The sequence below is a fragment of the Amphiprion ocellaris genome, chromosome 13 (assembly GCF_022539595.1).
Source record: "Amphiprion ocellaris isolate individual 3 ecotype Okinawa chromosome 13, ASM2253959v1, whole genome shotgun sequence".
In the NCBI taxonomy this organism is placed as follows: domain Eukaryota; kingdom Metazoa; phylum Chordata; class Actinopteri; family Pomacentridae; genus Amphiprion; species Amphiprion ocellaris.
The window spans coordinates 19,068,427-19,090,514 of NC_072778.1; the positions used below are offsets into that span (position 1 = coordinate 19,068,427).

At 42.7% G+C, this 22,088-nt stretch overlaps 1 protein-coding gene across 21 annotated transcripts in view; it reads right to left on the reverse strand.

The window, feature by feature from the left end:
• LOC111576782 (protocadherin gamma-C5-like) overlaps positions 1–22,088 on the reverse strand; it is a 353,923-nt gene that overhangs the window by 256,454 nt on the left and 75,381 nt on the right. Inside the window, exon 1 of one of the 21 annotated variants that reach the window (XM_055016496.1) lies at positions 6,459–8,908. The exons of 17 other annotated variants lie outside the window; for them this stretch is intronic. In XM_055016496.1, the coding sequence (XP_054872471.1) occupies positions 6,459–8,852 (2,394 nt within the window). In that variant the 5' untranslated portion in view covers positions 8,853–8,908. Of the gene's footprint in view, positions 1–1,922; positions 4,403–6,458; positions 8,909–22,088 lie in introns of those variants that run through there. 3 more of the 21 variants (XM_055016515.1, XM_055016501.1, XM_055016517.1) reach the window with 3 other exon arrangements.

The window sequence follows — 22,088 nt, forward strand, 5'->3', positions numbered from 1 at the left end:
GAACATTCAACTCCTTCGTTGGTCTATAGTGACACCGTGAGTACAAATCATATATAACAGTTCAGAGAAAGTAATATAAGTTTTCTGAATATCTTTTCTGTTAGTTTGACATTTATGTGCAAAAACAAAAACAAAAATAACGTGTTTAATTAATATATTAAAATATGTTATGAGTTGCTACCATGTGCTTTCTATTTTTAATGTCAAGTGATGCGCTTCCTTGTGACAAAGCGCATTTAAACAGTCTCGCCATAAAGTAACTCCTTTACACCATACAGTGAGAACTGTACAAAATTATTTTAGAAATGTTGAAGATCATTCACGACAAACTAAATCCTTAACTGTTATAGCAAAGTATTTCAAGCTCGATAAGAAACGTCATCCCTCGTAATCACTGCCTGTTTGTTTTTCTGCCAAAAACTTAGAAACATTACAATATTGCTGTTGTGACGCTGGAAAACAACAGTGTGCAGCGTCTCCGAAAGCCTAGAAGGTCACCAGAAAATATGTAATTACTGATACATAATAAAATACAATCACAAAAAAGACTTGACAAACAAAAGGCTAAAACTTGAACTGATGTATGTGATAGGATACATCTTCCCCACCCCAACGCCCCCCACAGACACTCGCTGTTCACTAAAATCAAAGACTGAATGCAGTACAGAGGTGCGTTGTGACCGGGGAAATGGAGCAAATATGTCTCAGGAAAATAAATAATCATTATTTAATTATAAATTAAAACAACTCTTACATTAAAGATAAAAGACTCGTGTCGCATGCTCTGAAAATGAATCCCGCGAGCTGGCCGATGGTTCAGCACCAAGGACAGAGTCACAGAGTTGCAGGACAACTCAAAAACACTCGTAGAAACAATGGTATGATACGAACCGATGAAACTGTTGCTGGAAAAAAGACAACTAAAATTTTCAACCGTTAAAACTGCATGAAGTGGATGAAATCACGAGGTAGAACTTCCCGTGCATTGCTATGCGAACTGTCTGCATTGATAAACAAATGAAACCGAAAAGAAACGCAATAAAGCTTGTAACTTTACCGAGACGGGAATGTATAGATGACAATTTGAACAACCAAGTATCCAAGATTACTGAAATCGTTGCAACAATAGCAAAAGGGTAGAAGAAGGAATCAAACATTGTATTGATGACGGAAGAGTCGGGATCTGTGAATACTAAATAAATTCAACTATATGTGACACCTCAGGAGAAGATTCACAATCTCCAAACTCATCTGCAAAATCCGAAGGACTTTCCTGAGACACTATCCTGACCGAAGACCATTACAGATACATGAAGCCATTGTCAGACAGAACACACCGAGAGACACACTCCTCCTATCCAGTGTGTTGTCATACTGACTTCTGACTAATGATGACCAAAAATAAAGAAACAAACAAATAAAAAACTCCTTTCTGAGGATCATTTTAGAAGGGGCTCCGACAGTTACATCATATCAAACCCACAATCTGATCAGAACCAAACTTTGCAAACAATTTTTAAAAAATGTAATATTAAAGCAATCCACGAATATAGAACTAACTAAGGGGGGGAAATGGGCAGAAAGACTAAACGAAGAAAACTATACGTGAAAAAAAACATGAGGCAACGAAACACAGTTGAGTATCAAGGGCAGAGACATCATTTGAAATGCTTTCCGGAATGCAGCTAAAAAAGATATCACGTGAGCAGACAATTTTTTTCAATGTGAGGTGAGGTTAACACATCACAGTGCGGCTGAAGACCGAAAGCTAAGACACCATCATGTCATTTCATGATCACTCTGAAAACGAATCCGTACCAAAAATTAATAAAATTAAGGAAATGAAAATGAAATATTGCAAGGCCGCTTTGTGGAGACACTGAAAGCTGTTTTAGTATTACTGAAAAAAAAAATGCCCCTACCTCAGGAGAGTCATCACAGTCTCCAAAGGCATCAGCAAAGTCTGAAGGACTTTTCCTCAGAGTCTGGTCTGCAGGCAGAGTGTTATCATTGTAAGAAGTCACAAACTTGAAGTCACTGGTCCGAGAACCTGTTGTCAGGTAGGCATCATAATTGTAAGTGCTGCGTAAAGTTCCTGTGCCGTCAACATCTGCGTAATTAGGTGGGAGATAAGCGCTGGGGATGGCAACTGCTCCATCAAACAACAGTCTGGGTTTTCTCCTGCGACAAAACCTCACGCCCAGAATGATGATAATGAACGTCAAGAAAAAGGTGGATACAGACACCAGCGCTATAATCAGATAAGAGGTCAGTTTGGAATTATTCTCATAGTTCGACATTTCTTTCAGTTCTGGCACCTCAGCCAAGTTGTCAGAAATCAGTAAATACATGGAGCACGTGGCTGACAGAGAGGGCTGTCCGTTGTCTTTCACTGACACAATAAGATTCTGTTTCATGCTGTCAGATTCAGAAATGTCTCGTTGTGTCCTGATCTCTCCGCTGTGGACACCAATACTGAAAAGTCCCGGATCCGTGGATTTCACTATATGATACAACAGCCAGGCGTTCTGGCCAGAATCCGCGTCCACTGCGATCACTTTGGACACCAGAGAGCCTCCGTGAGCAGCTTTGGGGACCAGCTCGGTCATGAACGAGTTGCCCTCCGGGGCGGGGTACAGAATCTGAGGAGAGTTGTCATTCACATCCGAGATGAACACACTCACGGTCACGTTGCTGCTCAGAGGAGGAGAACCGTTGTCTCTCGCCATCACCTGCACTTTGAAGCTCCGAAACTGCTCATAATCAAACGACCTCACAGCGTGGATCACACCCGTGTCTCCGTTCACAGACACATACGAGGACACCGGGGCACCGTTCACCTCACCAGATAACAGAGAATAAATCACTGTACCGTTCTGTCTCCAGTCGGGGTCTCGAGCACTGACGGAACACAAAGTGGAGCCAGGTTTGTTGTTCTCACTCACATATGCGCTGTACGACTGTACCTCAAACACAGGTGGGTTGTCGTTGATGTCAGCTACAGATAACTGAACACTTTTAGACGAGGACAGAGGAGGAGAGCCCTCGTCAGTGGCACTGATTGTAATGTTGTAATCAGACACCACTTCACGGTCCAGTTGTCCTGTGCTCACCAGAGAATAATAGTTTTTAATTGAAGGAATCAATTTAAAAGGAACATTTTGCTGAATGGAGCAATGGACCTGTCGGTTATTCTCGGAGTCTCTGTCCTGAACGTTAATGATTCCCACCTCTGTACCAGGTGACACGTTCTCAGGTATGGGGTTAGTCAGAGATTTCAACTGTATAATTGGGGCGTTGTCATTTATGTCGGTAACTTCAATCATTAACGTTGCATATGAAACCAATCCCAGACCATCTTTGGCGCTGATCTGCATTTCATATGATGATACTTTCTCATAATCAATAGCTCCAGCTACTCTCACCTCTCCTGTTTTCGGGTTTAAAGAAAACACGTCGTTGTTTTCATCTGAAACATGATCAAATTCATAAGCAATTTCGCTGTTTAAACCATCATCTGCATCAGTAGCACTCACTGCGATCACTAGTGTATCCACAGGACAGTTTTCAGGCAGACTTGCTTTATACACAGTCTCAGTAAACACTGGTACATTATCATTAGCATCCAATACAGTGACGTGTATAACTACAGTCCCTGATCTCTGAGGAGAACCGCCATCGAATGCGGTAAGCAAAAGCTCAATCTCTTTTTTGTCCTCTCTGTCTAATTTCTTGTCCAAGACTAATTCACAGTACTTTCGTCCACCTGCCTTTGTGTTCACGTTTAATTTGAAATGATCATTCTGCTGAAGTGAGTAGCTTTGAACTGTATTTTCTCCGATGTCTCCATCATGTGCCTCTCCGAGAAGAAAACGTGCGTCCTTTTCTGTCGATTCATGAATTTCAAATTTCAGTGATTCCGCTTTAAACTGTGGTGAATTATCGTTGATATCTTGAACGCGGATGTTAATACGGTGAAGTTCTAAAGGATTTTCCAGCACCAGTTCCTGTTTTACAACGCACGATGCCTTTTTCGCACAAAGCCCCTCTCTATCTATCCTCTCTTGTACAATCAGCTCTCCGGTATTCAGATTAACCCTGCAGTATTGTACATTGTTATCCTCAGCATCAACACGGGCCTTGCGAGCAGTCAGTCTCCCCAAATCAAGTCCCAGATCCTTTGCGATATTTCCAATTACAGATCCACGTTTCATCTCCTCCGGGACAGAGTAGCTCACGTCTCCATTGACGGGGAGGAGGACAAGAAAAACAAAAGCAAGGCCGCAGTGCATCCAAAATGCAGTGTATCCCATTGTTATTACCTGAAAATCACAATAGCCTATAATGCATTCAAAAAAATTGGACTAATCCCTGATTTCCTCCTCTATTCAAAATCATCACTTTGCGCTCAGATCACGAAGCGTTTTACAAACTGCAGTACAATAGCAGAATCAGGCTGTGAAATCGTCGACACAGAAGGGTGGAGAATAAACCTGACTTCTCGTTTGCTGGTACACACTGACACCATGAGTATTTCTGAAGGTATAACAACTCGATATCATCATTATTATTTGTTTAAAAACATATGCTTTCGGCAGCCCCGGTATATCAAACCACAACAGCAACAACAGCTTTACCACATTGAGATTACTTTAACTTGATAAATAATGGCTATGCCACATTTCTGATTTTAAAAAAGCAACAAAAATGCCATAATCAACACCAAAGTATTAAGACTGTGTTTTGGAAAAAGATACATGTTACCAAACAATTTTGAAATGTCAAATTTTTGATACAGCACAAACATTTAAAGGGGAAGCACTTTGATATACTTTTGTGAAAGTTTCCTCAAATTTAAAATCTGCATATGTAACATGAAGAGTCTAAATAATATTCAAAAATGCCTTTTCATCCTACACTGAAAAAAACAGTGAACAGTTAAGATAAAATCGAGAGGAGAGATCTCTTTCTTTTATACCTTGTGTGTCTAAATCCCTTAATAAACTGTTACCCGTTTATTTGTGCAGATATGATGGATAAAATATGATTTAAGTGTTTTGATTGGTGATTAAACCTCCTGAACCATAATTTAATGCGTAAACTGTTCAATGTGTTGTTGTCTCTTTTCAAACACATCCCAATCAGTGCTTATGCTGTTGACACGACAGTGAAACATTTGAAATACTCATTGTCAGCCAAGACATTTGACAAATTGGAGGAGCCTAAAAACATTACAAGTATTTCTCTCCCAATGAACCTTGTATGAATTCTACAATCTACCCTGATGAGAAACAAAATATTATAATTACCAATGTTATTGTAGTTGTTGTGAATATCCGTGACAGAAGATTATTTTTGTCCAGATACAGCTTAAACACAGTGCTATTGTTTCTGACGATTGGCATACTCTGAGTGGCATACCAAAAGTTGTTGCAAATCCCCCAAAACAACACTGACAACAGTAAATGCTATAAACAAGGCAAAATTTGAGTTTAAAAAAATATACATTTTGGTAGACGCCTCTGCTGTGGCAGTATCTTCCATGTGAATCAATAGATGATTCTCTCTGACTCTTTATCCTACTACCTCCAGTGCACACACCTATTTACTGGATCATCAGTAGAACCCAAAGTTCAAGAGGAACATGACATCCTCTACAAAACTCCCCAAGGAACTCAGATCTATTGAATAACATGTGACTTTTAATATTGGAACAAATAAATCAATTATAAGAATTTAAAAAGAAAAAAAGCCCTTGTTGTGAGTGCAACATCCCACAGAACTTACATAAGTTTTTAGTAGTATTGAAGATTGAATAAGAATGAATAGAACGTGTGAAAAAAAAATCGCATGAATACAAAATTGCACTGAAACTTGAGAAAGAATATAGTGCATCACAAAGAAAACAAACACTGGCACACATATGTATCTGTGACCACCACAGACACAAGAAGCCATAGTCAGACAAAACAAATGAAGAGACTCATGATGAAGAAAAAACTAATTTAACAATTATATCATATCAAATCCACAATCTGAGCAAAACCAAACACCGCAATCAACTTAGAAAAATGTAGTATTAAAGAAAACCCACAAAAATGAAACTAATTAAGTAAAAAACTTCAGCAGAAAAACGAAGAAAACTATCCATGAAATAACATGAAGCAATGACACAGTTCAGCACCGAAGACAGAGAATATTTGATTTTTTCCCGCAAAAGGATTTAAAAGAAAATTATGTAGCAGACATTTTTCTAAATGTGACAAAAAGTCACCATCAAAGTGCTTCTGAAGAGCTAAGTTAAAATAATTTGGGCGTGATCATGTAAATTCCGATCACTGCATAAACAAAAGGGAGCCACACAAAGAAAGAGATTCAAAAAAGAAAAAATGAAGTACTGCATGGTAGCTTTGTGAAGACACTGAAAACTGATGGAGTAATATTGAAAATGTCCCTACCTCAGGAGAACCATCACAGTCTCCAAAGGCATCAACAAAGTCTGATGGACTTTTCCTCAGAGTCTGGTCTGCAGGCAGAGTGTTGTCATTGTAAGATGTCACAAACTTGAAGTCACTGGTCCGAGAACCTGTTGTCAGGTAGGCGTCATAATTGTAAGTGCTGCGTAAAGTTCCTGTGCCGTCAACATCTGCGTAATTGGGAGGGAGATAAGCGCTGGGGATGGCAACTGCTCCATCAAACAACAGTCTGGGCTTTCTCCTGCGACAAAACCTCACACCCAGGATAATGATAATGAAGGTCAAGAAAAAGGTGGAAACAGACACCAGCGCTATAATCAGGTATGATGTCAACTTGGAATTCTTCTCATCATAAGAAATATCTTTCAGTTCTGGCACCTCAGCCAAGTTGTCAGAAATCAGTAAATACATGGAGCAGGTGGCTGACAGAGAGGGCTGTCCGTTGTCTTTCACTGACACAATAAGATTCTGTTTCATGCTGTCAGATTCAGAAATGTCTCGCTGTGTCCTGATCTCTCCACTGTGGTCACCAATACTGAAAAGTCCCGGATCAGTGGATTTCACTATATGATACGACAGCCAGGCGTTCTGACCGGAGTCCGCGTCCACTGCGATCACTTTGGACACCAGAGAGCCTCCGTGAGCAGCTTTGGGGACCAGCTCGGTCATGAACGAGTTGCCCTCCGGGGCGGGATACAGAATCTGAGGAGAGTTGTCGTTCACATCCGAGATGAACACACTCACGGTCACGTTGCTGCTCAGAGGAGGAGAACCGTTGTCTCTCGCCATCACCTGCACTTTGAAGCTCCGAAACTGTTCATAATCAAACGACCTCACAGCGTGGATCACACCCGTGTCTCCGTTCACAGACACATACGAGGACACCGGGGCACCGTTCACCTCACCAGATAACAGAGAATAAATCACGGTACCGTTCTGTCTCCAGTCGGGGTCTCGAGCACTGACGGAACACAAAGTGGAGCCAGGTTTGTTGTTCTCACTCACATATGCGCTGTACGACTGTTCCTCAAACACAGGTGGGTTGTCGTTGATGTCAGCTACAGATAACTGAACACTTTTAGACGAGGACAGAGGAGGAGAGCCCTCGTCAGTGGCACTGATTGTAATGTTGTAATCAGACACCATTTCACGGTCCAGTTGTCCTGTGCTCACTAGAGAATAATAGTTTTTAATAGAAGGAACCAATTTAAAAGGGACATTTTGTTGAATGGAGCAGCGGACCTGTCGGTTGTTCTCAGAGTCTCTGTCCTGCACGTTAATGATGCCCACCTCTGTACCAGGTGACACGTTCTCAGGTATGGGATTAGTCAGAGATTTCAGATATATCACTGGAGCGTTATCATTCACATCCGTGATATCAATTATCACCTTTACTTCTGACGAAAGGCCGTAACCATCTTTGGCCTCAACAAAGACTTCATATTTTGATCCCTCTTCATAATCTATGTCACCTGTCACAGAGATTTCTCCAGTTGTTGGATCAAGTGCAAAAAGCTGTCGTGATTTATCAGAGATTCGGCTGAATTCATATGTAACTTCCCCATTAACACCTTCGTCTGCATCTGATGCACTTACTGTGACAACTGGGGTTTTCAAAGGGGAGTTTTCTGCTAAACTGGCTGTATATACAGCCTCACTAAACACTGGGGCGTTATCATTAGCATCCAGCACAATGACATGTATGACTACAGTCCCTGATCTCTGAGGAGATCCACCATCTACAGCTGTCAGCAATAATTTCATTTCCTGCTGCTCCTCTCTGTCTAACTCCTTATCCATAACCAGCTCCCCATATTTACGGCCTGCATTTGTCGTCTGAATACTGAACACAAAGTGGGGGTTTTGTTGCAAAACATAGTTTTGAACTGAATTCTGGCCTATGTCTGCATCATGCGCTGCATTGATACGATACCGAGCTCCTTTGTCAGCTGACTCTCTAATTTCCAGTTTGATCACATCCTTCGGGAATATTGGTGCATTATCGTTGATGTCCTGCACCTGCAGAGACAAACGGTGAAGCTCCAGTGGATTTTCTAACAGTAGGTCGAATTTGAGAACACACGAAGGCTTCTCTCCACAATGCTCCTCTCTGTCCATTCTCTCCGCAACGAAAAGATCTCCGCTCCTCAGGTTAATCCCGCAATACTGTCTGTCGCTTCCTTCCATGTCAACACGAGCTTTACGAGCAGACAATCTGCCCAGATCCAGTCCCAGATCTTTGGCAACATTTCCAATAACAGATCCGTGTTTCAGCTCCTCCTGCACCGAATAGCTCAGGTCTCCGTGTGCGTAGTGCACCGCAACAAAGAGAAAGACAAAGCCATAGCTTCGAGGAACGAGCCGTCTTTGCATCATCCTCAGAAAGTAACACACGAGGCGAAACACGAAGATTTCGACTATTAAAACACGTTATTCTGTAAATATATGTGCCTTTCAAGCGTTTGTCGCTGATATGAAAGACTACAGAACACCGAGTGGTCGATCCCAGTAATGGGTGGTGTGCAAAGAGAATTGAACATTCAACTCCTTCATTGGTCTATAGTGACACCGTGAGTACAAATAATATATAACACTTTCAAGAAAATGATGCAAATTTTCTGAATACATTTCCCGGTCGTTTGACCTTAATGTTAAAATCAAAACGTACTGTAGTCAGGTATTAAAATATGTTTTGTGTTGTTATCATGTGTTTTATCTCTTCCGTCAAGTGATGAGCTTCTTCTATACCTTAAAACGCTATTTAAACATGGAGTCTCGCTATAAATAATTTCCCGTAAATCATTTAGTGAGAACAGTATAAAACAATTTTAGAAACGTTGAAAATCATTTACTACAAACCAGGTACTTCACTGTTAGACAAAATATTTCAAGATCCAAAAGTTTTTTTTTTTTTTGCCTTTTTCTATCCATTGCCTGTTTCTTTTTCTCTCAAAAAAAAATTAGCATTACAACACTGTTGTCGTGACAGATGAAAACAACTGTCTCCAGCGTCTCTGAAAATCAGTAAGGTCATGCTAAACGATTCAAATACCTATACGTGAAAAAAGATAGTAAGAAAATATAAAGAGAAAGAGAAGAAAAACAAAACTCTGCAAACAGAGGACAAAAACTTTTAACTGATGTATGTGATAGGATCTATCTCCCCCACTCCAACGACCCCCACAGTCACTCGCCTTTAACTACAATCAAACACTGACTGCAATATGCAGGTGCATTGTGCCCGGGGAAACGGCGCAAACATGTCTCAGGAAAAGAAAGAATCACAATTTAATTATAAATAAGTCAAAACAACTGTTATGTGAAAAATGAAAGATTCACGTTGCATGTTCCGCGAGCGACCCGGTGGTTCAGCACCAAAGACAGAGTCACAAAGTTGCAGGACAACTCAAAGAAACGCAGAAACAATGAGGTTATTTGAACTGATGAAACTGTTGCTGGAAAAAAGATAACTAAAAATTTCAACCGTTTCAAGTGCACAGAGTGTTTGAAATCACGAGGTAAAGCTCCCCATCCATTGCCTTGCGCAATGTCTGTATTTAGAAGCAATGCAAACTGAAAAATATGCCATAAAGCTTCTAACTATGAACGAGACAGAAATGTGCAGAGGACAATTTGAACAACCAAGCGTTTTAGGTTATTGGAATCGCGTAACAATAGAAACACAAAGTAGAAGATTGACTAAACCATTGTATTTATGTCGCAAGAGTCAAGATCTTTAAAAATGTAAGAAGTTCAATTATATGTGGCAGGTGTTCCTACCTCAGCAGAAGATTCACAATCTCCAAACGCATCTGCAAAGTCTGATGGACTTTTCCTCAGAGTCTGGTCTGCAGGCAGAGTGTTGTCATTGTAAGAAGTCACAAACTTGAAGTCACTGGTCCGAGAACCTGTTGTCAGGTAGGCGTCATAATTGTAAGTGCTGCGTAAAGTTCCTGTCCCGTCAACATCTGCGTAATTAGGAGGGAGATAAGCGCTGGGGATGGCAACTGCTCCATCAAACAACAGTCTGGGCTTTCTCCTGCGACAAAACCTCACACCCAGGATGATGATAATGAAGGTCAGAAAAAAGGTGGAAACAGACACCAATGCTATAATCAGATAAGAGGTCAGTTTGGAATTATTCTCATAGTTCGACATTTCTTTCAGTTCTGGCACCTCAGCCAAGTTGTCAGAAATCAGTAAATACATGGAGCAGGTGGCTGACAGAGAGGGCTGTCCGTTGTCTTTCACTGACACAATCAGATTCTGTTTCATGCTGTCAGATTCAGAAATGTCCCGCTGTGTCCTGATCTCTCCACTGTGGACACCAATACTGAAAAGTCCCGGATCAGTGGATTTCACTATATGATACGACAGCCAGGAGTTCTGGCCGGAGTCCGCGTCCACCGCGATCACTTTGGACACCAGAGAGCCTCCGTGAGCAGCTTTGGGGACCAGCTCGGTCATGAACGAGTTGCCCTCCGGGGCGGGATACAGAATCTGAGGAGAGTTGTCATTCACATCCGAGATGAACACACTCACGGTCACGTTGCTGCTCAGAGGAGGAGAACCGTTGTCTCTCGCCATCACCTGCACTTTGAAGCTCCGAAACTGTTCATAATCAAACGACCTCACAGCGTGGATCACACCCGTGTCTCCGTTCACAGACACATACGAGGACACCGGGGCACCGTTCACCTCACCAGATAACAGAGAATAAATCACTGTACCGTTCTGCCTCCAGTCGGGATCTCGAGCACTGACGGAACATAAAGTGGAGCCAGGTTTGTTGTTCTCACTCACATATGCGCTGTACGACTGTTCCTCAAACACAGGTGGGTTGTCGTTGATGTCAGCTACATGTAACACACCGAGTTTCATTGTTGTTTATAGAAAAGAACAGGGATTCTAAAATGTTCAATGTTGTATTTATGTTTACAAATTATGTGTTATTTTATTTTCTATGGTGTAAGTTTATCTTGGTATGTGTTGTTAAACATGTTATGTATATAAATATTTATATTGCACTTCATTTGGGAAGACTGGTGTAGTTTTGTGAAGTGGCCAGCAGGGGGATCGAGCGGTCTGGGTGAAGAGTGGAGGAGAGAGAAAAAAGAAGAAGAAGGAAGCGGAGAGCGGACGTGGGAGACAGCAGAACAAAAAGTTAGAGAGAAATGCAAAGCCGACAGTGGTAAGCTTTGTGGTAAAAGTAACAGTTACATGGTGGAGAAGACCTTTGTCCGACTGTCCACCCGACGTCGGCTCGTCAGTTTTCCCGTCCGTGTGGTTTAAACTGTGTCGTCGAAGTGACGCACGGAACGCCGTGGCTAGCTGGTAGCCTTACTAGCACAGCAAGGACATCCTGGCTACACGTGTGAGCCGCCTTTTGGTTTTTTCTCTTGAGCGACGAGAGGAGTCAAGCGCAGGAGGACGGACATTGGTGAGGAGCTTTTTACCTGCTGTTGTCTGCTGAGAAAAGCGAAGGACCGGAGTCGTTCGGGACTGGTTGTGAGGAGTCGAGGACCGGAGTCTACCCCTGGAATCAGGCCTGAACTGTGTTTTTATTTAGTTTGCCGGCTTTAGTTTAATTTGATGCTGATAAAGGGCCCCTATGTGTATGTTAATGTGATGTATTGGTTGATTTACATTTTATTTTATTAAATGTCCACCAAAATCAGTTCTAGATAAACGTTTACTATTTTACTTATTTGAGTATTGTGTCTTTACTTTTAGTTTAGAAAGGGGATATAAAACAACATCTTGGTGATCAAGGACCCAGGGCCTTGCTCTTGTATGGTAAAAAAAGGAGCAAGTGCTACATAAAATGGAGGCACCGCTGGGATCTAGTTCCTAAAATTTCTGTTTTTTGTTATTGTTGCTGTAATCAAGATAGTCATAATCCCCTTTAACTGAATAACTGATTTGAAAAGTGTATGGTTATTACCCAGAGTAATTAAGTTTGAACTGTGTTTAGTTCATGTGAATGTGTGATTTGTGATATTTTGGTTTAGTTTTATTGTTATTAAGGGAAAATTTGTGTAAGATGGAAAGCCACACTGTGCTAGTTGGTGAAATGAAGAACTGGTGCAGGGGTGAAGGGCTCCAAGAGGACCATGCACTAATGGTGATTGTTCCAGAGACAACCGAAATAACAGCTATTGAAGCAGCTTTAGGAGCTATTAAGGTTTTGGGTCGTGTGCGTGTAAGAGGAAGGATGTTCTGTGCTAAGCTAGGAGGGATGAGGGTGTTGTGTGAGAGCAAAGAGAAAATTAATGCTGACAGTGTTCCACCCGAGGTACATCCTGGGGAAGGGCAAGAAGCATGGCCTATAGTCATCATTAGTGAAAGGGCAGTTACAGATGATGATTTTAGTGTTAAGGTAACCTCTTTATTGCAAGCTGAGGGAAAGACAGTAGAAGATGTGCAGGCTCTCTTTCCTGGTCAAAGCCTAGCTCCTTCATCCACCGAAGCTATTCTACGTGCTGTGGGCGATTTGCTAGACAAAGCAGCTAAACCAGCCGCTGAGAGTGGAAGCTATCGTCGTCTTCGCATCTTTTCTGGCACGTTACCAACCCCTGCCGGTGAAGAATCTTTTGATCATTGGTCGGAGCAAGCAAACTTGATGGTGGCCGAAAGTGATTGTCCTGAAAAAGAAAAGAGGAGAAGGATTATGGAAAGTGTTAAAGGCCCAGCAATGGAGATTCTCAAAGCAGTCAGATTATCTGATCCTGATGTCAGCCCAGAGCTTTGCATAGAAGCTCTCGAAAGTGCGTTTGGGACTGCTGAATCTGGAGATGATCTGTATTTCTCTTTTCGCCTTATGCAGCAACAATCAGGAGAAAAGTTGTCGGACTTCTTGAGGAGACTGGAACGTTCTTTGACCAAGGTAGTCCAGAGAGGTGGATTGCCGGCTTCTCAAATGGATCGAGCCCGTGTGGAGCAGCTTCTCCGTGGTGCTGTGACATCTGATCTAATGTTAATCCGACTGAGACTAAGAGAGAGAAAAACCAGTCCTCCAAATTTCTTGGAACTGTTAAGTGAGATTCGCAGTGAAGAAGAGTATGAAGCTTCTCGTGCCAAGTTGAATCCATCAGTTCATTCCATTCATGTAAAACAGGACGTTGAGGGAAAACAAGCTGAGATTCAAACTTTAAAGGCTGATATTAAAGAAATAAAGTCAATGTTTGCAGCCCTGGCGACTAGGCCTCAACTTACAGAACCAGAAAGAAATATTAAAGCACCTGCAGAGATATGGCACGCACCTGAGAAGGAAGCCGAATCTGAAGTTGCGGCACTGAAAAAACAAGTGAAAAGACTGCAACAAAAACTCAACAACAAAAGGACTAACATAGACACTCCAGCTGCTGTCATGGCAGTTGCGACATCGCGTCCGGATCAAAATGCTTCAAGAAGGTTCCGCAATGACCCTGATGAGCACTTTTGTTACAAGTGTGGCGAACCTGGACATATTGCTGGACAATGCAGAAACCCTGAAAACCCAAACAAAGTCATCCGGAAGCTAATTCAGTACTCTTAAAAAAGCCAAAGATGCCTGCCAGCCCACTACAGATGAGCTAGCAGCCAAGAATGTTGTCGTGTAATGCCAAGAGAAGTGCCGTAGATTTACTGAGGACCCAAAAATATCCCCCCTGGCTTAATAGGGCCCCCATCCATTGAGCCAGTGAGAGTTAATGGACATCCATTGTGATGCTCTGTAGACAGTGTGGTCCCAGGTGACCATTATCTTTGAGCAGTGGTATAGCAAGAACCTGTCAGATGTTCCTATCTACCCAGTAGAGGGCTTGGATATTTGGGGTTTAAGTGAGTCTGAGTGCACCTACCCTTACAGAGGTTATGTTGTTGTTGAGATGGAGTTTCCAAAGAAGGTGGGTGGGTACCCCAGCAATCATTGCAGTGTTAGCTCTGATCTGCCCCACTCCAAGAGGTCCAGATCAAACACCCATTATTGTTGGGACCAATGCTAAGGCAAGCCTCCCCCAACGTTTAGCCAAACTATCTGAGGAGATATCTGGGGAAGGACACTGCCACTACACTTAGCGTACAGGGTGTGTTCTGCTGAGGAAGTCAGATCCAGGTAATTTGGATATTGAGGAGGAAGATCAGGAGGTAGGACAGGTGAAGTGGTTAGGGCCTGGTTCCCTCTCGCTACCCCCAGGGGTTAGTCATCTTGTTGATGCTAGTGTTGAGTTCAGTCAGCCAGTAGGCAAAGAAATCCTGATGCTAGATGTTTCCCCAACTGACCCCCTTCCAGCAGGTGTGCTGCTGCAGCCCATGGTGTGTGCCGCGCTATGGCACTGGACTCCAGCAAAGTAACTCTCCCTGTTACAGAATGAGTCTTTTGAAAGAGGGTGCTCATTCCAGGTGTGGGACCATTCTAGGTCATCTGTTTCTTGAGCAGACATTGTAACAACGTTCCAAATCAGACCAATCAACAGATAAGTTTGATGCCAGCCAGATTTGACTTTGGTGACTCGCCAATACCAGAGAGCTGGAAAAACAGACTCAGGAGACAAGTTAGCACGGAGATCCGATGTCTTCTCTCTCGATGAGTGGGATGTGGGATTAGCTGAAGGATGTTGAGCACAGCATAAGACTTGCAGATGGACCGACCCTTCCGAGAACGATCTCGACGTCTTGCCCCCAGCTGACATTGAACGATGTCAGACGTCACCTCCAAGAGCTTCTAGGCTGCTGGCATCATCAAGGAGTCGAGAAGCCCCTATGCATCCCAATTGTGATCGCTAGGAAAAAGAATGGGAAAGTGCGTATGTGCATCGATTATCGCACCCTCAATCGACGCACCATTCCGGATCAATACACCACTCCTCGGATCGACGATGCTCTGGACTGCCTGTCCGGAAGTCGCTGGTTCACCGTACTTGATTTAAGGAGTGGTTACTATCAGATCCCGATGAAAGAACAAGACAAAGAGAAGACTGCTTTCATCTGCCCACTGGGGTTTTACCAATTCGAGAGAATGCCACAAGGCATCACCGGGGCCCCAGCAACCTTTCAAACGGTTAATGGAAAAAGCTGTGGGTGACCATGAACCTCCTCAGGTGTTGGTCTACTTGGATGATCCTGATCGTCTTTGGGAGGACATTGAGGAACACGAGGAGAGACTATTGAAGGTCCCTGGACAGACTGCGTGAAGTTGGACTCAAGATTTCCATTGACAAATGTCAGTTTTGTCCAACCAAGTGTTAAAATATGTCGGACACATAGTCTCAGCAGAAGGGTGTAGCAACCGATCCTGCCAAGATCGAGGCTGTCACACCACGTGGCCACAGCCACAGACCTTAAGTCCTTGAGGTCGTTTCTTGGATTCTGCGGTTACTACCGTAGATTCATAGCCAACTACTCCTCCATTGTCAGGACCCCTCACAGATCTAACTAAAGGCTATGCTCCAACACAGCGTGGCAAGAAATCTGCTAAAGAACAGAAAACCTACCTCAAAGAGACTGAGCCATTTGGTGAGAGGTGGGACCAAGAGTGCATCGACGCGTTCCACAAAATCATCTATTGCCTCACCCATGCTCCAGTGCTGGCATTTGCTGATCCTAACAAGCCATATGTCCTACATGTTGATGCCTGTCTGTCCGGGGTTAGGCGCTGTCCTTTACCAGGAATACCCTGAGGGATTGAAGCCTGTAGCTTTCGCTAGTAGAAAGTTAACAGTGTCCGAGAAGAACTACCCCATTCACCAATTGGAGTTCCTGTCTCTGAAATGGGCAGTCGTGGATAAATTTCATGACTACTTATACGGAGCCAGATTCACTGTACGGACTGACAACAATCCACTCACGTATGTGCTTACCACAGCGAAACTCAATGCCACTGGACATCGCTGGCTGGCCTCTTTGTCCACGTATAACTTTGACATTCTGTACAGACCAGGTCGACACAATGTTGATGCAGATCTGTTGTCAAGACAAGAGACAGAGGAATGGGAGACCATACCTCTGGCAGGTGTTCAGTCTATCTGTAAACGTGCTGTGTTGCAGAACTCAAACACTACATCACCTACATATGTAGAACAGCTAGGAGCTACTCCTGAGAGTATCCCAGATATCTTTGCTTTTCCCACTCGCTTAGATGTGTGTTCTTTAGGTCAGCTCACCCGCTCAGAAATTGTAGATGCTCAAGCTAGTGATGCAGTGATAGGACCAGCAATCCAGGCATTGAGGCAGGGCCGTTGGTCCCAGGAAGTTGCAGCTAGGCCAGAGTTAGCAGTAATTAAGAAAGAGATGGGGAAGCTAGCAATGAAGGATGGGTTGCTCCATCGTCTCAGCAAGAAGCAATCAGGCGAAGAGGTCGCACAGCTAGTTCTTCCTGAGGTGTTTAGGAGCACTGTGTTGAAATCCATGCATGATGATTTTGGACACTTAGGTCTAGAACGAACTCTTGACCTGATCAGAGCCAGGGTCTATTGGCCCAAAATGGCAGTAGACATAGAACAGTACATAAAGAACTGTGGAGAGTGCATCACACGTAAAACTCCAGGTCAGAGAGCCTCTCCTTTACACCAGATAGTGAGCAGTGGACCAATGGATTTGGTCTGTATAGACTTTCTTTCAGTAGAACCAGACTCAAAAGGTGTGGCTAATGTGTTAGTGATAACAGATCATTTTACGCGTTATGCCCAAGCCTTTCCAGCTAGGAACCAAAAAGCTCACACGGTAGCTAAGATCCTAGTGGAGAAGTTTTTCGTTCATTATGGTCTGCCAGCAAGAATCCACTCCGATCAAGGGAGGGATTTTGAAAGTCGTCTGATCCGAGAGATGCTGAAGATGATGGGAATACGGAAATCACGTACAACCCCGTATCACCCTCAAGGTGACCCACAACCAGAGCGGTTTAATCGAACCCTTCTCTCTATGCTAGGCACCCTCAGTCAAGAGAAGAGGAAGCAATGGAGCCAGCACATCCCATACTTGGTGCACGCTTACAATAGTACCAAGTGTGACGCAACCGGATTCTCACCGTATTTTCTGATGTTCGGCAGGGAAGCCAGGCTTCCAGTAGATCTTTGTTTTGGTACATCACCTGATGGAAGCAATGTGGGCCATCACCTTAGGTATGTGGCTAAACTGAGAGAAGACCTGAAAAAAGCCTTCCAACTTGCTTCTGCTGCAGCTGACAAGACACATCTGAGAAACAAAAGGTCCCATGATAAAAGAGTCGTTCCTTGGACACTGGAACCAGGTGACAGAGTGTTACTAAAAAACCTTGGCCTCAAAGGGAAGCACAAACTTCAGAGCCGTTGGAGCGCTGTCCCATATGAAGTGGTGGAGAAACTACCAAATCTACCAGTGTACCGAATCCGACCAGAGAGTGGAAATGGTTGCTTAAAAACATTCCACAGAGATCATCTCCTTCCCATTGGACAGCTGGTGAGGATGCCAAAGGGGGAGGATGAGAACAAGTTGCTTCAAAAACCCAAGACAAGAGCAGACACACAGAAAAAACAAAGGAAAGTGTTGCAGCCTTCCATCCATGAACAGGAAGACACGGACTTGTCAAGCGATTCTTCTGTTGACTGTCGTGATCAAAGACCCCACCGAACATACAAAACTTACCTGGATAGACTCCTACAGAAGAGAGCCAGAAGAGATGGTCTTGATTCTAATGATGAGGAGCCTGCACCTGTCAGGGAGGGGTATGTAGAGGAGGAAAGAGACAGTCAGGGAGAGGATGAGGACCAAGAACAGGGTTCAGATGCTGGGGAGGAAACGGGTCCTGAATCAGAGACAGCCAGTGAAGGAGAACCAGTTAGTGGTCTAGATGTAAGGGATATTTCAGAGCCACAAGTTAGGCCAAAAAGACAAGTGAGGCCAGTAGTTAGACTCACTTACGATGAGCCGGGTAAGGCTAGAGATCAACCTATTACTATAGTACATAGGGGTATTGTAATCAAAATAGGCAAATAGGTTTGTCTGACCACAGCTGATATGTTCTTTAAAATGAAACACAGGGTTTAAAGTGAATGAGGGCATCCACACATTTAGAAGGGGGAGGATGTAACACACCGAGTTTCATTGTTGTTTATAGAAAAGAACAGGGATTCTAAAATGTTCAATGTTGTATTTATGTTTACAAATTATGTGTTATTTTATTTTCTATGGTGTAAGTTTATCTTGGTATGTGTTGTTAAACATGTTATGTATATAAATATTTATATTGCACTTCATTTGGGAAGACTGGTGTAGTTTTGTGAAGTGGCCAGCAGGGGGATCGAGCGGTCTGGGTGAAGAGTGGAGGAGAGAGAAAAAAGAAGAAGAAGGAAGCGGAGAGCGGACGTGGGAGACAGCAGAACAAAAAGTTAGAGAGAAATGCAAAGCCGACAGTGGTAAGCTTTGTGGTAAAAGTAACAGTTACATGGTGGAGAAGACCTTTGTCCGACTGTCCACCCGACGTCGGCTCGTCAGTTTTCCCGTCCGTGTGGTTTAAACTGTGTCGTCGAAGTGACGCACGGAACGCCGTGGCTAGCTGGTAGCCTTACTAGCACAGCAAGGACATCCTGGCTACACGTGTGAGCCGCCTTTTGGTTTTTTCTCTTGAGCGACGAGAGGAGTCAAGCGCAGGAGGACGGACATTGGTGAGGAGCTTTTTACCTGCTGTTGTCTGCTGAGAAAAGCGAAGGACCGGAGTCGTTCGGGACTGGTTGTGAGGAGTCGAGGACCGGAGTCTACCCCTGGAATCAGGCCTGAACTGTGTTTTTATTTAGTTTGCCGGCTTTAGTTTAATTTGATGCTGATAAAGGGCCCCTATGTGTATGTTAATGTGATGTATTGGTTGATTTACATTTTATTTTATTAAATGTCCACCAAAATCAGTTCTAGATAAACGTTTACTATTTTACTTATTTGAGTATTGTGTCTTTACTTTTAGTTTAGAAAGGGGATATAAAACAACATCTTGGTGATCAAGGACCCAGGGCCTTGCTCTTGTATGGTAAAAAAAGGAGCAAGTGCTACATACAGATAACTGAACACTTTTAGACGAGGACAGAGGAGGAGAGCCCTCGTCAGTGGCAATGATTGTAATGTTGTAATCAGAGACCACTTCACGGTCCAGTTGTCCTGTGCTCACCAGAGAATAATAGTTTTTGATAGAAGGAACCAATTTAAACGGAACACTTTGCTGAATGGAGCAGCGGACCTGTGGGTTGTTCTCAGAGTCTCTGTCCTGAACATTAATGATTCCCACCTCTGTACCAGGTGACACGTTCTCGGGTATGGGATTGGTCAGGGATTTAAGGGATATGACTGGAGCATTGTCATTTATATCAATTATTTCAATCACTACAGATGCATATGAGGCCAATCCCAAACCATCTTTACCACTGATCTGCATTTCATATGACGATTCCTTTTCATAATCAATAGCTCCAACCACTTTCACTTCCCCTGTTTTGGGGTTCAGAGAAAAAACTTGTTTTTCATCTGAAACATGGTCAAATCCATAAGTAACTTCACCATTCACTCCTTCATCTGCATCAGTAGCACTCACTGTGAGAACAACAGTATCTAGAGGAGAGTTTTCAGGCAGACTTGCTTTATACACAGTCTCAGTAAACACTGGTACATTATCATTAGCATCCAGTACGATGACGTGTATAACTACAGTCCCTGATCTCTGAGGAGAGCCGCCATCGAATGCGGTAAGCAAAAGCTCAACCTCTTTTTTGTCTTCTCTGTCTAATTCTTTGTCTAAGATTAGTTCACCATATTTTCGTCCACTGCCCTTTGATTTTATATTTAGTTTGAAATGATCATTCTGCTGAAGTGAGTAGCCCTGAACAGTATTTTCTCCGATGTCGCCATCGTGCGCCTCATCCAGCATAAAACGTGCACCCTTTCCAGCAGATTCCCGAATTTCAAACTTCAGTGATTCCTCTTTAAACTGTGGTGAATTGTCGTTGATGTCTTGAACGCGGATGTTAATACGATGCAGTTCTAAAGGATTTTCCAGCACCAGTTCCTGTTTCACAACACACGATGCTTTTTTCGCACAAAGCCCTTCTCTGTCAATCCTCTCTTGTACAACTAACTCGCCGGTGTTGAGATTTACGCTGCAATATTTCACATTGTTGTCTTCTGTATCAATACGGGCTTTGCGAGCAGTCAGTCTGGCCATGTCAAGTCCCAGATCTGTCGCAATATTTCCGATTACAGATCCACGTTTCATCTCCTCCGGGATAGAGTAGCTCACGTCTCCACTGACGGGGAGGAGGACAAGAAAAAGAAAAGCAAGGCCGCCGTGCAGCGCAAATATACTGTATCCCATTGTTAATGCGAGAAGTAACGCGTACAGATTAAACCTATGGCTGAGAAGGTCAAATATATGGACAATGAATCCGTGATTTCTTCAAAAAACAATAAAAATGTCACATTGCAGTGACACACGAAGCGTATTCCCCAAACTGCAGCACAAAAGCAGAACCAGGCTTTTAATTCGTTGAAGGGTGGGGAAAGAAGCTGTCTTCTCGTTTACTGGTACACACTGACACCATGAGTATTAGTTGAGGTATAACAAGGATATGTTTGACATTTGGTGCATATTTGAACGATTCAGAACCTCACTTATAGAACAATTAAACCTAAAAAAAATATAGCATTGCTTCAATAATTGCCCATCCTGTTGTAAAAATGTAACAAACATGAAATTGTGCACTACCTGTTTGAAACAACAAAACAAAAACACGAAAGAAGCAATAGGAAGAAACACTACATGAGGAAAACTATGCAAGAAATAACATGGGGTTATGAAACACAGTTCAGCAACAAGGACAGAGACATTTTTTGTGCCCCTAATAGAACTTCAGGGGAAATCACGTGAGCAGACAATATTTTCAATGGGAGATAAGGTGACCACATCAGTGCTGCTAAAGAGCTAAACTTAAAATTCTCGAGGCATGATCATGAAATGTCAGGATCACTCCTGAACAAATTAGTCATGAAACATTCTAAAACTAAAAATGTCAAAGTAAAGTACTGAGTGGCAGCTTTATGAAGATACTAAAAGCTGTTTTAGTAATATTAAAAATGTTCCTACTTCAGGAGAACTATCACAGTCTCCAAAGACATCAGCAAAGTTTGATGTACGTTGCTTCAATAATTGACCGTCCTGTTGTAAAAATGCAACATAAACACAATATTGTGCATCACCTGTTTCAAACAGCAAATGACAAAAATCACCATATCAATAATATGAACAAGAAGGAAGGTGATAGAACTTTCAGGTGTCTTTGTTGTTGTTTTAGTTATATTGCAAACCTACATGAGAACTGATGTCTAAGATCTTTTGTCCCTCGTTAAGTAAATGATCACCATATTTTTCTCCTCAAGCTTTTCCTTCTTATTGTTATACAAGGACAGACTATTTTACAGTAAAATATAGAAATTCCAATTGCTCTGGCATTTAACTTGTTGTTACATCCTTGAAGAAACATTCTTTCCTTCACAAAGCTGAAGTTGTAAAGCTTGTGAAAATGTATTACTGAATTTTAACAACAAATGTAGAACATACAGTACCCTTGCTTTTAGAACATATCAAAAAAAATATTTAGAAAAATGCATTGCACTGAC